Below are 16,287 nucleotides of genomic sequence, written 5' to 3' on the forward strand. Positions count from 1 at the left end.
TCAGGCCATCCAAGATGAAGATGAGTTTGTTTCTTCATTGGAACAGATTTGGAGAAATTTAGCATTTACCTCACTTTTTCACCAGTGGATCTTCTGCAGTGAATGGGTGCCGTCAAAATGCGAGTCCAAACAGCTATTAAAAACATCACAATAATCCACACCACTCCAGTCTATTGATTAACATCATGAGAAGTGAAAAGCTGTGTGTTTGTAATAAACAAATCCATCATGGTGTTTTAACTTTAAACGATTGCTTCTGAATCAGGAAAGAAATATGCACAGACCAAGCACCAATTAGATGTGAAAACAGTCCAAAGCAATTAAAATAAAATATTATGCGCTATTACAGACCCTAAGATTATTGGACTGATTCTAAAACGAAAATACAGAATGAAATAAGCAGAACTTCCTGTTGTTATATATTTGTTTATTGAGACTATTTGTGTTGCTTGGAGACAGCTTGCAACATCATTCCAAAAGAAAACCGCTTCCTATTTATCAGAGATGGCTGGTTTTCAATGATTTGTTTGCGTCACCTCATTTAAAAATGGCAACAGCATTTTGGTTGGCATAGTTACATTTGGTTACTACCCTATAACCATTGGTGACAGCAAATTTGCATCTTTTGTCTCGGCAGAAGTGTATTTTTTTTTATCCTGCTTGCACATCAGCACTTAATTTCTTGTTGAGTCACAATCCACTAAAGCCATTATAACAAAATATGACAAAAACATCTAGATAATAAAGTGCAATAATTTAATTAGATTAACAGACTTTTAGTGTGGGAAAAATCAACAACTCTAGTCATGCTGCAAACGGTGACTCATACCAGACTTAATACTTTAAAACAAGTACACTTACAAATCAAACAAGTACAGTTTCAGTTACAGTCTTGCATGCATCAGTGTAGCATCTCTAACATCACAAGCAACATTTACACATCTCTTGCTTAGGCAGGCTGAATATATTGTTTGCATAAGAACTGGGTTGACATAGTTTTTTAATTCTCCAGCTTGTGATTCGATTCGATTCCGATCTCGACTCGATACGGATTCATTTAGAGGCTATCAGGTGCGTGTCAGGTTTTCTCAAGTAAAGAAATCTCAACTGACATTGTAAACTGTAAAGGGAAAAAGATAGACGTACTTAACCTATACTTGTATACTTAACGATATAACTATGCTCCAATTTTTTTTTCTTCTATTTTTTATATAAACATTTAACAGTTATCGGCATTGAATGGCTTTTCTGAGGTAAACATTACGTGACATCGTCCAACAACATATTTTGCTATGGCTGTCTTTCCGCGGCTGAAAACTGACTGAGGACGTACGTGAGACATGATACATTTTCAACACAACTTCCGAAGTTTATCCATGTTTATTTCATGCAATAACTAGTAGTAGGGAGTAAATGTTTGGTTCACGTGCGCTCCGAGTTGCGGTTGGAAATGAGGCGCTACAACGATCCGCCACACTTCATTAAAAAGCGCAAAAACTGTATTTATTGTTTACATTTCAGAATTTAAGCTAAGGCTTTGTTTTATATCAAAAGTAACAAACCACAAAGCTTGTAGGGATTTACTACAAAAAAAAAGAAAATGAAGAAAAAAAAATTGAGAACTCGATATCAACTCAGCCCCAATCTGCATAAAATACTACAGTGGTTTATTCTCTTAATCGTATTGCACCTTCTTCACTTTTTTTTTTTTTTTTGCCCGTGTTCAAATAAGAACATTTGCACATACAAAAAAGTTTGGACCTTTCAGTCCTGCCAATCCTATAATGAACAGGATGATCACACACATTTAAACACACATAAAACATGTTACCCAGTATCCTGAGCAGTGCAGCTGTATTAGTATTGTCTTTGTTTCTAGTCTTAAAAATAACAATTACAGCAGAAAAGCTGCAACTACAAATAAATATAGGACAGAAATACATGCAGAACTGTAAAATAGAAATGTGGAAAGTGAAATTCAGCATGACCAAAAATGTTATTGCTTGGCAAGTTTTTCGACAGGGAGCAGTTTTTGGGAGAACAGATTTTTTTTTTCTCTTTCTGTCTATCATATTTTCTCTATATGAATGGTTCCAAAGAAACCCATCATTTCAAAACAAAGTCATGCTTGCTGTAAATATTTGCTCTTGGTGTGAACAGGCTAAGTTTTCTTCTCCGACACATCACTGAGGTTATATTTAAGTATTTGTGTTTCTTCAGTACTGTGTATTTGAAGAGCATCCAATCTCCTGGTTGGTACGTGCTCAGTCTAGACCATTCTCAACAAATCTCACATTACATTGTAGAGCATTTTTTAGCAGAAGACGGATCCGCATTTGCCTGTTGTCGCATGCTTTCTGTTAGGAAGAAAAAAAAGTTATAAAAGAGGGAAAGTAAAGCAAGACTATGAAACTAATATATATATATATATATATATATATATATATATATATATATATATATATGTGTGTGTGTGTGTGTGTGTGTGTGTGTGTGTGTGTGTGTGTGTGTGTAAAGAAGAAAACAATATATATTATATATATATTAAATTAAAATTACATTAAATTAAATTTATGCATTTAGCAGATGCTTTTATCCAAAGCGACTTACAGTGCATTCAGGCTATCAATATTGACGTATCACACACACACACACACACACACACACACTCAATAGCTCAGAACAGCTTACAATCATCAAAGGCATAATCCTAGTCAAAATGGCATGCAAAACTTTAGTTGGTCACATACATTAATATATAGACATATGAAGTTAATGGTTCTTGGCAAGAATAATAACCTAATATAATTTTTTTTTTAATTTAATTTGCATACAAATTCACTACAATGCATTCTGCATTTGCCTTCCAAAAATGACACCCGCAATTCTGCCAACAAGTTTTTCATTTTGCTGCATTTGAGTCTGAAATGCACATATGATGCATACAGTTTTTGTCTAGACAGGCATAACAGTAGGTTTAGAAACAGATCTTATACACACATGAAGTGTAATGCTGAATTCACCTGCCAAATCAATCCTGGAGATTCCAGTCAGACCTTCGTACAAGCCCTTGATGGGGTTTTCTCCAGCGATGATCACTCCGTGCAGCCAGATGAGCAGCATCCTATGCCCGTGCTCCTTGTAGCTCTTGGTACCTTTTAAAGTTCAGAGCTTGTCATCACTATGACGGATATCTTATCACAAGGAACACACCGTTTTTCCTTTATTTTGTTAACAAATAACAGAATGCTTCATTTACATGTTAAAAGTGGGGTATTTATTTTTACAAAAAAGTAGAGCTGAAACAACTAATCGATTTAATGGATTAAAATCGATTATTTAAATAGTTGTCAACTAATTTAGTCATCGATTAGTTGCTAAATAACTTTTATTTGCCGTAAGTGGCTCATTTTCATGCATTTCACTACTGATCTGACTTTTATATGATCAGATTCTCCAGTACAATGTTGTTTGCAAATGTTTAGATGTTTAAAGGGGGGGTGAAATGCTCGTTTTCACTCAATATCCTGTTAATCTTGAGTACCTATAGAGTAGTACTGCATCCTTCATAACTCCAAAAAGTCTTTAGTTTTATTATATTCATAAGAGAAAAATAGTCTGTACCGATTTTTCCCGGAAAAACACGACCGACTGGAGGCGTGACGTGTGGGCGGAGCTAAAGAATCACGAGCGCGAGTAGGCTTTTGCGTTGAGAGAGTTTGGAAGCTGTGACATTACCGTGAGGAAAAAACCATCATCCAAAACAAACCATGGCTTACAGTCAGATTCAGCCGTTTATTTATGATCCAGAATCAGATCCCGAGGCTGAAACTGAACGAGAGCAGCAGCAGCAACGACTCGCTCCGAGCAGGGCTCGAACCCGGGTCTCCGATGGGAGGCGAACGCACTAACAAGGAGGCAGAGATATTTGAAGCAGTTTTACTCACCGCCTGCGGTTCCAACACACGATTGTGACCCTTTTTCGTTGGTATTGCATCATCCTTAAGAAATAAACGATACGCAAATCCATCGTCAAACTGGGCCTTGTTTGTAAAACAAGCATCTTCGAAATGCAGGGAACAAACACAAACACTTGCACAACTCCGTTGATGCTCTGTAAAAATAAACTCCATCCACTGGTCCCTTAATGCTGTTTTTTCTTTGGTAATCTGTGCAGGGTTGTCTTGCCCTGGCAACCAAAAACACACTCCTTTTGTGACATTTCGCGACGCTCTCGCTCTGATCAGTGAATGTCTGTGCTCTCAGTGCTCTGCTATACGGGAGCGCGCTCTTCCGGCAGAAGTGCCCTTAGGACCCATATAAGGAAATTCCGCTTCATCTAACGTCACACAGAGCCATACTCGAAAAAAACTTTCCGAAACTTGTGACAAACCGGAAGGAGTATTTTTGGAACAGAAATACTCCTTCAAACGTACAACTTAATTTTTGAAACTTTGTCCATGTTTAGCATGGGAATCCAACTCTTTAACAGTGTAAAAAACTCAGTATGCATGAAATAGCATTTCACCCCCACTTTAATTGTAAAAGCTGATAACATTGCTTTTAACAGTTAACATGTAAAGCTATACAAACATGTTCTGTGATCATTTTGTTGTTTACCAGTTCATAATTCAGTCTTGCAGCCTAATTATGACTGAATGAGGTAAGGGAAGTCGTGGCCTAATGGTTAGAGAGTCAGACTCACAATCGAAAGGTTGTGAGTTTGAGTCTTGGGCCGGCAGGAATTGTAGGTGGGGGGAGTGCATGTACACTTCTCTCTCCACCTTCAATAACATGACTTAGGTGCCCTTGAGCAAGGCACTGAACCCCCAACTGCTCACGGGCGCCGCAGCATAAATGGCTGCCCACTGCTCTGTGTGTGTGCACTTTGGATGGGTTAAAAGCAAAGCACGAATTCCGAGTATGGGTCACCATACTTGGTTGTATGTCACGCTACTTTCATTTTTAAATGTTTAAATGTAATTAGAAGTATTCACTGCTCTTTTTCACACAGCAGGTTTTTTGTGTGTGTCAATTTTTTTTTCTCATATTTTTTCAATACTTTTTTTCTGATGGATTTTACTTTGAAATGTGATTTCCATTCAGGTTTCATGCCATTGGCACTTTTTATTTACTTTTTATTCGAATGATTGTTTACAATGTCACAGCATAAGCTATGAAGCTGTTTCCCAGGTATAAGTTCTGTGTTTACAGGAAAAAAATAATTATAATAAAATGCAATGTACTGCTATTTTATTCTGTTTTAATCTTATTCTTAGTGAAAATATGTTCTGAAAGATTCCTTAAGCTTTGTTCGGGATGTTAAACTACTTTAGGAGCCCTAAGGACTGCCATGGTGAAAACATTATTTGAAATCTCCTTGCGGAATTTGCTAGAGTACGTACGGGTCAGTGTTTTGATTGCAGAAGAGTTCGACAAAGGATTACTAGCACATAATAAAACACAACTCCAGTTATGTTTTTGATGAGGATATGACAATGCAAAATGGTTAAAATCTCTAAAAAGTCTGTTGAATGATAAAGACCCTTTATTAATAAGTTACTTGGGGAAAACTAAAATATAAGTACATAAACCGATTAATCGATTAATCGTAAAAAAATAATCGTCAGATTAATCGATTATCAAAATAATCGTTAGTTGCAGCCCTACAAAAAAGCTTTGGAAAACTGAGTCAGGCAGAGTTGCATTAAAAACTTGTAGGCAATCAGCAGTAAGGGGCTGAGTCGAGAGACGACAGAAAGATAGAGATGGCGGATAAAAAACAAAAGAGGAAAATGTCTGCGGAATAAAAGGCTGCTTACGATAAGGCAAGAATTATGAGTTGTGTAAATATTTGATCAGCTTTCCAGAGCTGGAGAGAACTCAGAGAGCAGGATGCCGAGGTTGCTTTGTTTCTTCTAGATAGTTGAGTAACATTGGTTATGCTTCGTTTCACAGAACTAATACAGTATATGCAGTTAAAACACATTGCTATAATAGTTGCCCGGGTTCCGTATGTATGTATATGCTTACCTGTGATTTTGGGGATGCACTATCAAAATAGGGGCAAGGCCCTTTTGGGGTAGGGGCGTGTTTGTTTTGGTGATTTTAAATATCAACATTGGCTACCAGAAATCACTTACCCCACCTTCAAATTCTCAAAATATTCCAAATGATGTGACCCTTTTTTGCAGGTACAGTATGTGAAACGCACAATGAAAAACATGATTTATAAAAAATTACCTGTAACTGAGAGTTACCTGTTTTAACAAATGAACTCATCTATATATACTGTATATATACACACATACATGCATACACACACACACAGCAGATGCTTTTTTCCAAAGCGACTTACAAATGTACACACATATATTTTTTAAAGATGCACTCAGCAGATTATGTTAAATGACATACCTGTCCATTGGTGCTCTATGGCTCGAATATGTGCATCTGAGAACTTCCAGTGCCGAGCCAGTGTTTTCCACTCGCCTGGTTTGAGATATTTGGAGGCTAGTTTCCACAGAACAGATCGCATATGTTGTGTCTCCTGTCGATGATCTTGCTTAAATGTAAGACTCGCTCCCACCAGAGAGTCAGAGTCACTCGTCACATTTTCCTAGAAAGCAATTGAACACATTTAAAATCTTCAATATTCAAATGATTTCGGAATCAATTAATTTAAGATTAATATATACTGAACAAACCTTCTCCCATTTGTAAAATCTGTCAGCCTTTATAATCATGTCAACGACATTGACATGGTTGCCTCGTGCTGCAACATCCAGAGATGTCTTTCCCTGCTGTAAATACATTTTGTTCAATCGTTTGATGAAGTGCATTAAAATATACAAATTTATCAACCACACTCAAGTATGCAACAGTGATTTGCACCTTGTCGAGCAGATTGAGGTTGACTCCAGATATCAGGATCATCTCAGCGATGTTCTGCCGTCCGTGTTCTGATGCTATGTGCAAAGCAGTTTGAAGCCGCTGTGAGGAACAATTGTTGATGAATGAGTGAAGAAACCATTTCCTTAATCCATGAAATCATAAATGTTTGACACTCACATTGTCAAAGATGTCCAGGTCACATCCCGCATCGATAAGATCCTTGACTATTCCTGTGGAGTTGTTGAGTACTGCCAAGTGCAGAGCTGAAGTATGTTGCTAGGTAAAGAAAAATGTCTCTACTGTAAATACATTAGATATTCTGAATAGTAAAACTTAGAATTGTAAAGTTTCTGAGGTTTTAGCCACCTCAGAAACTTTACAATTCTAGGTTTTACTATTCAGAATAGTCGCGAATCAGGTAATTTGTCAAATGTGCCCAAATGATGCACTCCACATTGTGATCGTACTAAAAATTAATTATTTCGTCAGTGTACTTTTTTTTTTTCTTTAAGAGGCGTTAACGTTGTCTGGATGTGGCCTTAGATGTGATGTGTGCATGCACAACAGAGAATATCCTTTAGCTCACATTCTGGCAAGGTTCTAACAGTTTATGAACAAGTAACATTAATAGAATGTTCATTCAAAATGTCTAATAATGTTCTTAATGAACTTTTTTTTTCTTTCTGAAACATTTCAGTTGGCTATTAATCTAAGATGGTGTATAAAACATGCAAAAGTAACATTCCCATAATTTTTTGCAAAAACTTTAACACTCCCCATAATGTTGCCTTTAACATTTGGACAGGAATAAACCCACAAAATACTTGTCCCAAGTAGTGCTTTTGTCATGCTCTTAAAGGGTGCAAAATCAGCCGAATGATGCAGTAAAACCTCTGTATAATATTATGTTTTAAACATGTCTTTAACATAATCAAGATGGCCTTGTACCTATACTGTACCTATAGGTCTGTGAATATCTGTTATGCAGAGCATTATTATTGAACACCGCTAACTGAGAATTCAGCAAATTAGTTCAATGGGCATGCCATTGCCATAGTGAATATTCCCCCAAGAATTCTCTCCTGTTCTTCAGTGAATGTCATACCAAAAGTATAAAAAGCAGGTAAGCTTGGGGTTTTAGTACTCACTGTGTCTACTGAATCCAGATTGATCCCAGCCTGTACCAGCAGTTTGATCTCTCTTCCAGAGCCATGCTGGGCCACCAGATGAAGAGCTGTCCTGTTACTCTATAAGAAGAAACACTTTACGGTGTGCTTTGACTTGTACTGAAAGTTGAAAACTGATAGTATAAACCAATGTCCTCACATGAGTAAGTTCATTGACATTGCAGCCAGCCTCCAGCAAGAGTCTGATACATTCATAATGCCCTCCTTCAGCTGCCAAATGTAAAGCCGTCATGCCATCCTGATAAAAGATCACAGTTTGACGCAAATAACACCAAAAAAAAAAGACCTTTCAATGCACACAAAAAACAGGATCTACTTACAATGTTTTTTTCATCAATGCTCTCGCCGGTTTCCATGATCTTCTGTAGGACATCACTGTGGCCTTGCTTAGCTGCTAAATGCAGTGCAGTGTTTTCCTCCTGCAGTTCATGGACATCATATTAGTGCTGCATCGATGTTGTTAAGGCCAATGTTTTCCCATTCTTTGTATGTTTTTGTTTTGGTTAGTTTAACTTATCAAATTACGGCACGTGATGCATCTACTGTAGCATGCTGAATGCGTTTAGTTTCTCTTTTTCTTTTGTCGTGAGGTCAGATTAATTCATATGTAGTTGATTTCTTTTCTATTTTGCCAATTTCTTTGGAACCGCTGAATTTGGCACCACTCTGCATTGAATTTACTCTTATATAAATATCATATTTTCAATGGGCATGCCTTTGCCATAGTGAATTAGAGATAAGGGATCCTATATATGGCACATTTGATGTCAGCAAACACCGATTAAAATTATAATTCAGTGCCACACCGCCCAAGTCTAGAGTTTTTATTTGGATCACATTGACAAGTTCTCAGAAGCGTTATTCTGAAAACTTTGGCTCGCTTTGCCCTCTACTTTGGCATTTTACATCTAGTAGTAGAGAAATCTAATTAGCACACACTGAGGAGCGTCTGTGCACCCATGACTCTTGCTGTCCCTCACCTTGTCCTTGAGGTCATGAGCACAGCCCATACCAATGAGAAACTCCACCACCTCCAGGTGTCCATGCTCCGCGGCCAAATGAAACGCTGTCTTACCTGACTGACACAGCAGATGGACACACGTTAGAAAGGACATAATGTACAGTACTACACTCTTTAAAATAGTAATGCAATAGAAGAACCATTTTTGGTTCCTCAAAGAACCATTCTGTGGACAGTTCTTAAAATAATCTCTCTTTTTCTTAATGTTTAGAATATTTTAATAATCTGAAGAACCTATTTCCAATATAAAGAGCCTTTTGTGTAATGGAAAGGTGTAGTTTCCATAAGTATTATAGCTTTGCTTCATCTGTTATTATTTCAGTGGGTAATAAAACATCCCTGCTGAAAAAACAAACAAACAATAGAAACCATCACAGAAATTCTGATGGTTTCCACTACATATACCAAACTTTTAACCATTAAAACCATTGAAAATTTGTGTGTTTTGGGACATGTTCCATTAAGGTTTAGTGGTTTTAACTAGCCACCATTAGAAGGCAACCTATTTCCAGCAGGGATGTTGTCACAAAGCACAATGAAACTACTTGAGAATATTGATTGTGTGATATACTGTAAGTGACCGTCTTGGGGTCACTGGGGTACACTTGTAACAATAGCCAAAAAAAATTATCGATTTTTCTTTTATACCAAAAATCATTAGTATATTAAGTAAAGTTCCATGAAGATATTTTGTAACTTTCCTACTGTAAATATATCAAAACTTTATTTTTGACCAGTGTTATGCATTGCTAAAAATTCATATGGACAACTTAAAAAGCGATCAATTTTGAAAAATTGACACTTAACCTTTTGTGGTCCAGGGTCACATATTTGTATTATTGATCTACTTTGCAGAACACATAATGGACCATAAATCTCATCATAACATACAAGTAGTACAATTCACAACAACTGGAAAAACTTAAATCAGAGTTTTAAGACAACAAGACATAAAAATGAACCCTGTTGACATTGATAATACAGTACAGCGGTTTCAATAAAATAAGCATTGAACACGTCACCATTTTTCCCAGTAAACAGATTTCTATGAAACTATTTGTCCTTTCTGATGCTTGACAGCTCCTGTTCACTGGCAGCTTTTTTAAGTCAAAAAAACTCTTCCTTAGCACAATTCCTTCCTTAAAGCCATTCCTTAAAAATGTTTAACTGGTATTTGCATGGACACTGTGCAATCAACTTTAACTCCCAACTTTGGAAAACAAAACCCATTCGGTCTCTAAACTTTGTCTGGGCTCTAGTATTTAGCAGGGAACAGAGGGTAAAATTAAAAGACATTACACATGGGCACTGTGGCAAAACATGAGATTCTCACCTTGTCGACTTTATTAAGCTGCACGTTTTCCAGATCTTCCATAATATACTCCAAAACACTGATGTGACCCCTCTGTGCAGCACAGTGTAAGAGATTCAAGCCATTCTGAAAGAAAAAAAAGAGACCGTTCAGTGAGCGAGATGCATTGAAATGAACGTTGAAGCCTGAATGTAGGCCAGTACACACATCAGTCTCATTTATATTGGTTAGTGGTCTTTAAAGAACACCTTCAGAACGCTATTCGTCAAGAGGATAGTCAACCGTGAGAGAGCGGAGTACATAAAAGATATCTGAGACATAACAAAACTTTTTGCCAATAGAGTCTTACTTTGTTTTCACAGGTGAGCTTCGCTCCAGTTGAGACAAGGATCTTTAGGATTGAGAGGTGACCAAACCATGCCGCCAAGAGCAGAGCGTTCATACCAAACTGGAAAACAAAAGAATGTATACGTCACACAACTTCCTTGATTACATAATTAAGAATCGTGTTCCAGTGGATCATATTGCTTGCTTGAATGTATTGATGTGAGTCACTTAAATGGGTCCAGCAAATGCATAAATGTAAAAAGTTTAATAATGGAGCTAAAAAAAAATTAATTCAAAAGTGTATGGAATGTTATAGTGAGACAAGCTATACTTTATCTGAATCTTTTCTAAATAGTATGTTTAAATATTATTTTAATCTCCTGTAAAATTGTATCAAATAAAACTGCATTTGCTAGAATTAAGATAATTATACCCACAATACTACTTGAGGGACAACATGGAAAATTTGTATTTAAAAAATAAAAGACACTTCACAGGACCATTTACATGAAGTGCAGAAACAAAGATGTGATAAAAAAAACAACATTTATATTTATTATATTTATTAATAAATTTATATTTATTTTAAAAATGCTCTGTATATGCTCTAAAATACTAAAAAGTTGATACAAAAATAATGACCAGTTATAACATACACCAAAAAAAAAAAAAATTATTACTTATACGTCTATGTAATTTACAAAAAAATATATAATTATAATTATTAAAGTAATTATTAATTATTATATCAAATTCTAATTTATATATATATATATATATATATATATATATATATATATATAAAAAATGCACAGGCACATATTAGTCAACACTCAATTATCTAAAAGTTCTGCCTTGCATTTCAGGGCCACTCTTTGTCTCTTCAATCATTGCTGGTGTAACAAACTCATAGCCTCCAGTAATTTACAAGTCACATGGTGAACAGCAGCCCATTAAAAATGTATTCAGTGGAGCAATATTTAACTTACATAAAATATTCAGCCTAAAATACAACTAAATTTGAACCCGTTCCCCGATTGTTCACACAGTGTGGCAGTGCTCAAACAAAAAGCATTTGACACGTACGCTGTCCATATCATCCACCTCCATGTCGTGGTCCAGCAGCAGACGCACTGCCTGCTCACTGCCGGCTCCTGCTGCCCAGTGCAAGGCCTTACGGTCCATCTTTAAACCAGAATCACATGAGAAAATTAAACATCCACACTCACTGGCTTTAGATGATAAATACTGTTGTCTAGGGTAAAACAAAGGTCATATCCTGTGCTGACGACCACAACATGTGGGTTTCCGTCACTCTGGTGCATAACTGGGAAAAACAAAGCATTCCAGGCAGAGAAATTGGCATGCTGGATGGCAACATAACTTCCTCTGACACAGCTTCCTGTACATTCGGCATGCTTCGCTCCGCTTTCTTAAACGTGCCACCATGTTTAGAAGTGTACATCATAGTTTATTTACTTATTTAAATCGATATATATATTTTTATTACATTATTATTTTAGTCAAGGAGCCAATTTTAAACCATTCAAAGGGCGTCTTTTATTAGAAAGACTGCTTTAGACTGTCTAGTATAATGCACATAATCCATTCCTTGCATTGAGCACATTTCTGTATTGATTATATCTCACCTTATTTTTGACTTTGATGTCCACCCCTCTTCTGATGAGCTCCTGCATCCTCTCCGTGTCGTTCCTCTTTGCAGCATCATGAAACTCCTTCTCTGAGCAAAGCACTGGAGAGAAATAAACGTGGAAGGTGACAGGAGTTATATACAGTATGGTGTATACCGGTACAAACATGAGCAGGATCCATGATTGTCCACATGCATCGGCAGTATTCATATTTAATGTTTCTCATCACTTTTTAGATATCATCTCAATCTAGGTTTTAGATTCTATCCTGATTGTGTACATAATTAAACTATGACCCACAATTTAAAAAGGTATACAATTTAAAACTAATATCTATCTATCTATGATTTAATATAAATAATATTTAAAATTAATCTAACACAAATAATATATTTATACACACACACACACACACACACACACACAAATTCATTTTCTTCTGTAAATATGTTCAAGAATCCAACAAAGCCTTTGTAAACAAGTCTCTTTGGTCTTATATAATACAATTTTTATTTATAACTATAAGACACAGTTAGTTTTAGAAGCCATTTAGAAATACAGTGAGATAATGAATATTTTAGCCATTGAATATAACCTTATTTCTCTCACCTGCCCTACTTAGGGTCCGTACCGCACTACAACACGGTCACTATTGTATCTTTTCAGTATTTTACACTTACAAATATCGTCTTCAGACACCAGTCCGTCTTCCATCGTCCTCAGTCGATGCAGTGTTATGTATCCGATGTGTGCATCTTGTGATACATGTCTACATCTTTATCTTCCGACGCGATGTTGGGCTGTGTTTCTGAGCGCTTCTCTCACAGCCGAGCTCAAGCCTGCCGCTTTGGGAAATGACGAATCCTGCTGAAGCGAACGAGGGTTTGGCTCATGAATATTAATTAGGGCTTGGTGACGTTTCCTCGTGTCCTTCGGATGTGATTATAAATATTAATTAGATTATGCTGAAGTCACTTCCAATGGCGAATTGGTAGTTAATGAATATTAAATAGGTTTTGTCAACGTTGCTTTTGAGACATTAGTTAAATATATTTGCTACCACTTTTCTCCATCCGGGTAAATATTGTGACAGACAGCAGATGTCATTTTTTGGCAGTTAAGCTTCTTCTTCCCTCAAATGAACGTACAATAGTAAATAGTAACCAACGTATATTATATATTATAATATATTATAAAAAGGTGAACAAAAGAAATATCTAAAATATGCGATATAAATGATTTACTTAAAGAACAAATGCATATGATTTATTGTAAACAAAACATGCATTTGTCATTTGTTTTTATTGAATGATATACATAATATTGCACACTACATTTTTAAACTCCTTATTGAATCCGGGGATTTTTATTTCATTCACTAGGTTTCGTCTTTATTTTATATTCCTCACCAAATATTTAAATTCATTGCTCTTTGTTATCAGATTCGTTTCATTGAGAGCCGATTCTTCATGGGTTAATTTTCTCATCGGTTTTAATATTTGTTGTGTAACAATAGGCAATTGTGCTTGTTTGTCTGCCTGTTGGCTTTAGGTAAACTATAATGAATGCTGGACAAATGTTGACCTGTTTGAACAAAGAAAGCTGTGATATTATAAGGAACCTCCACTAGGGAGAGCTGTAGACTCACAGACTGCTTTTACTGTCACGATGACAGGTTTCTCCCCAGCTTCACTTTCAACACTTATTTCAGGCCAATTTCATTTTTCCATGCACAGCTGCTGAGGCTAATATGCCATTTAAAGTTTGTGAGTCACAAATTGAGTTGATTTGTGTTCGCATAGTTGCATAAAACATTCCGAATCTAAGCAATGCACGCTGGATAGAGAAGCAATCCAATATCCATGTCAGAAAAAAAAAAAAACACTGTGGACAAGGCCAAGTGCAATTATTAATTTTTGTTTGGCAATTCAAGGAAAAGGCTTAAAGTAATAGTTTAAGGGAAAAAAATCACTATAATCCAAAATCTCGAGAAGCGACAAGTGGTGTGGATTATTGTGATGCTTTTATCAGCTATTTGGGCTTTCATTCTGACAACACCCATTCACTGCAGAGGAACCATTGGTGAGCAAGTAAGCCAATGCAACACTTCTCAAAATCTTTTCTGATGAAGAGACAAACTCATCTACATCTTGGGAGGCCTGAGGGCAAGTAAATTTAGCTCATTTTAATTTGGGGGCAAACTATGCCTTGAACTACAAATAGGCTGTATGGCATGATTAACAGGTTTTAAAAAGTGTTCATCAGAAAATCCAGCTATAGATTAACAGCACAGCCAGGCCATGTAAACAACACTTTATTTAATACAACATTGTCCAACACTACATAAAAATACTACAAACTAAAGAATGCACATAAATGTAACATTTTAAACAGTAGCACTGTTGTCTGCATGCAGTAATAATCTTAAAAACAATGCTTATTGTTTTCATTTTTAATCATACAACAAAATCGTAACTCTTGACCGTCTGATTAAATAGTCTCATGTTAAGTCACACTTCATTTAAGAGGGCTGTATATTTCACACATTCAGCATGAGAATCATGCAACTGACACTGTTCTCATGATCTCACACCACACGTCCATTTTCTCATGCTGGGCCACTAACAGACACACGCACATTATATATGCACTCTGTATATATTGCTAAGAAAATTCAGGGAATACTTAATCACTGTGTAAGATCAAATCAATAAAACATAAGGGATATTGGTCTGTCCAGGTAAAAAGCATAAGTGATGTTCACCTGCTTTGGTGCAAATGAAAGCGACATCAACCCTGCATCCCAGTGTGCATGCAATCCACCCTCTCTGCCCTAAATAATATTGAATAGGATTGATATTACATAGAATTTAAAGATGATAGTATTTACATTGGGACACAGGCCAGGTCTCTGCTCTTCTAGTTTTTCATCACTGTGGAAATTAAAGATCACTCTGCACTTTGCATTGTGGGATACAGCATTCTCTGCAGTGTGCTTGTACATTATATAGGCTAGTGGAAAATATTCTAGTCACATCCTTACTGAAAATTCGCATAATGTGCATAATACATATATACTGCATACAGTATAAATAATAAGAAAGGTATGTGATCATATACAGTCTCAGTATGTTTACTTTGCAGTGTGCCAATACTGTTACTAGGGAAACAAAACAGACATGGTTCCTAAAAGCAACTCCCATCATACCAGCAGAGGGAAACAGGTGAAACCGAGGCCTGTTATCTACTAACTATTTTGATAGGAAATGACAAATACAGATGACTTCTATCAACCTTATTTTGCAATGAGGAACTAAGATATTTACATTGAATGTGCGAGACTTCTGCTTCGTTAACCATAACAAGCAAATAACTAGAACAATAAAGTGTAGTAAACATTGTTTTTTTCATTTATGATAACGAAGATACATTAAAATAATATGATAAAAAACACCTGTCTGCATTATGAAGCGGGGTTGTTTTTGTACAGCCTGAATAACTGGAATATTTACGGTACAAAATGACTGTACGTTATAAATAAGAGGGATAAATGAAGAGGAGAAGTAACAAAATGGTTTACCAAAAAGATGTTGAAGAGCGGAATCATATTGGTCAACATATTACCATGAGAAGTTCCACATTTTACTATTAATGCATGAAGCAGAACCGATTCTTCTGACTTGAAACCAATCGTACCTCCTGCCTGTGTCCAAACACACACACACACACACACACACACACACACACACACTAAACTTTCCACATTTTCAAAACAATTCATTTAGTACGATTTATACTCTTTTTCTCATGGGGAACAAAACATTTTCCCACAAGGTTAAAAATACTGCTATTGCTATACAGTACATACTTGGGGAAATTTGGTCATCATAACAA

At 36.2% G+C, this 16,287-nt stretch overlaps 1 protein-coding gene across 1 annotated transcript; it reads right to left on the reverse strand.

Annotated features, from left to right (window-relative positions):
- Positions 1–742: 742 nt before the first annotated feature.
- Positions 743–13,246, reverse strand: LOC127962156 (ankyrin repeat and death domain-containing protein 1A). The gene is made up of 15 exons (XM_052561649.1): positions 13,074–13,246; positions 12,391–12,494; positions 11,828–11,926; positions 10,764–10,862; positions 10,436–10,540; positions 9,062–9,160; positions 8,402–8,500; positions 8,221–8,319; positions 8,043–8,141; positions 7,072–7,170; positions 6,895–6,993; positions 6,708–6,803; positions 6,418–6,619; positions 3,024–3,155; positions 743–2,357 (listed from the first exon to the last, which is right to left on the reverse strand). The coding sequence occupies exons 1-15, from the start codon at positions 13,105–13,107 to the stop codon at positions 2,296–2,298; spliced, it is 1,527 nt and encodes a 508-aa protein (XP_052417609.1). The 5' UTR covers positions 13,108–13,246; the 3' UTR covers positions 743–2,295.
- Positions 13,247–16,287: the final 3,041 nt, after the last annotated feature.

The sequence above is a fragment of the Carassius gibelio genome, chromosome B7, assembly GCF_023724105.1.
Source record: "Carassius gibelio isolate Cgi1373 ecotype wild population from Czech Republic chromosome B7, carGib1.2-hapl.c, whole genome shotgun sequence".
In the NCBI taxonomy this organism is placed as follows: domain Eukaryota; kingdom Metazoa; phylum Chordata; class Actinopteri; order Cypriniformes; family Cyprinidae; genus Carassius; species Carassius gibelio.

Excerpts from the sequence above, each read along its gene's own strand:
- LOC127962156 (XM_052561649.1), bottom strand. The coding sequence starts at position 13,107 with ATGGAAGACGGACTGGTGTCTGAAGACGATATTT. Across the intron at positions 11,927-12,390 it reads ACATCAAAGTCAAAAATAAG|ATGGACCGTAAGGCCTTGCA; the intron begins GTGAGATATAAT and ends TCTGGTTTAAAG. Across the intron at positions 10,863-11,827 it reads AGGTGGATGATATGGACAGC|TTTGGTATGAACGCTCTGCT; the intron begins GTACGTGTCAAA and ends TTTGTTTTCCAG.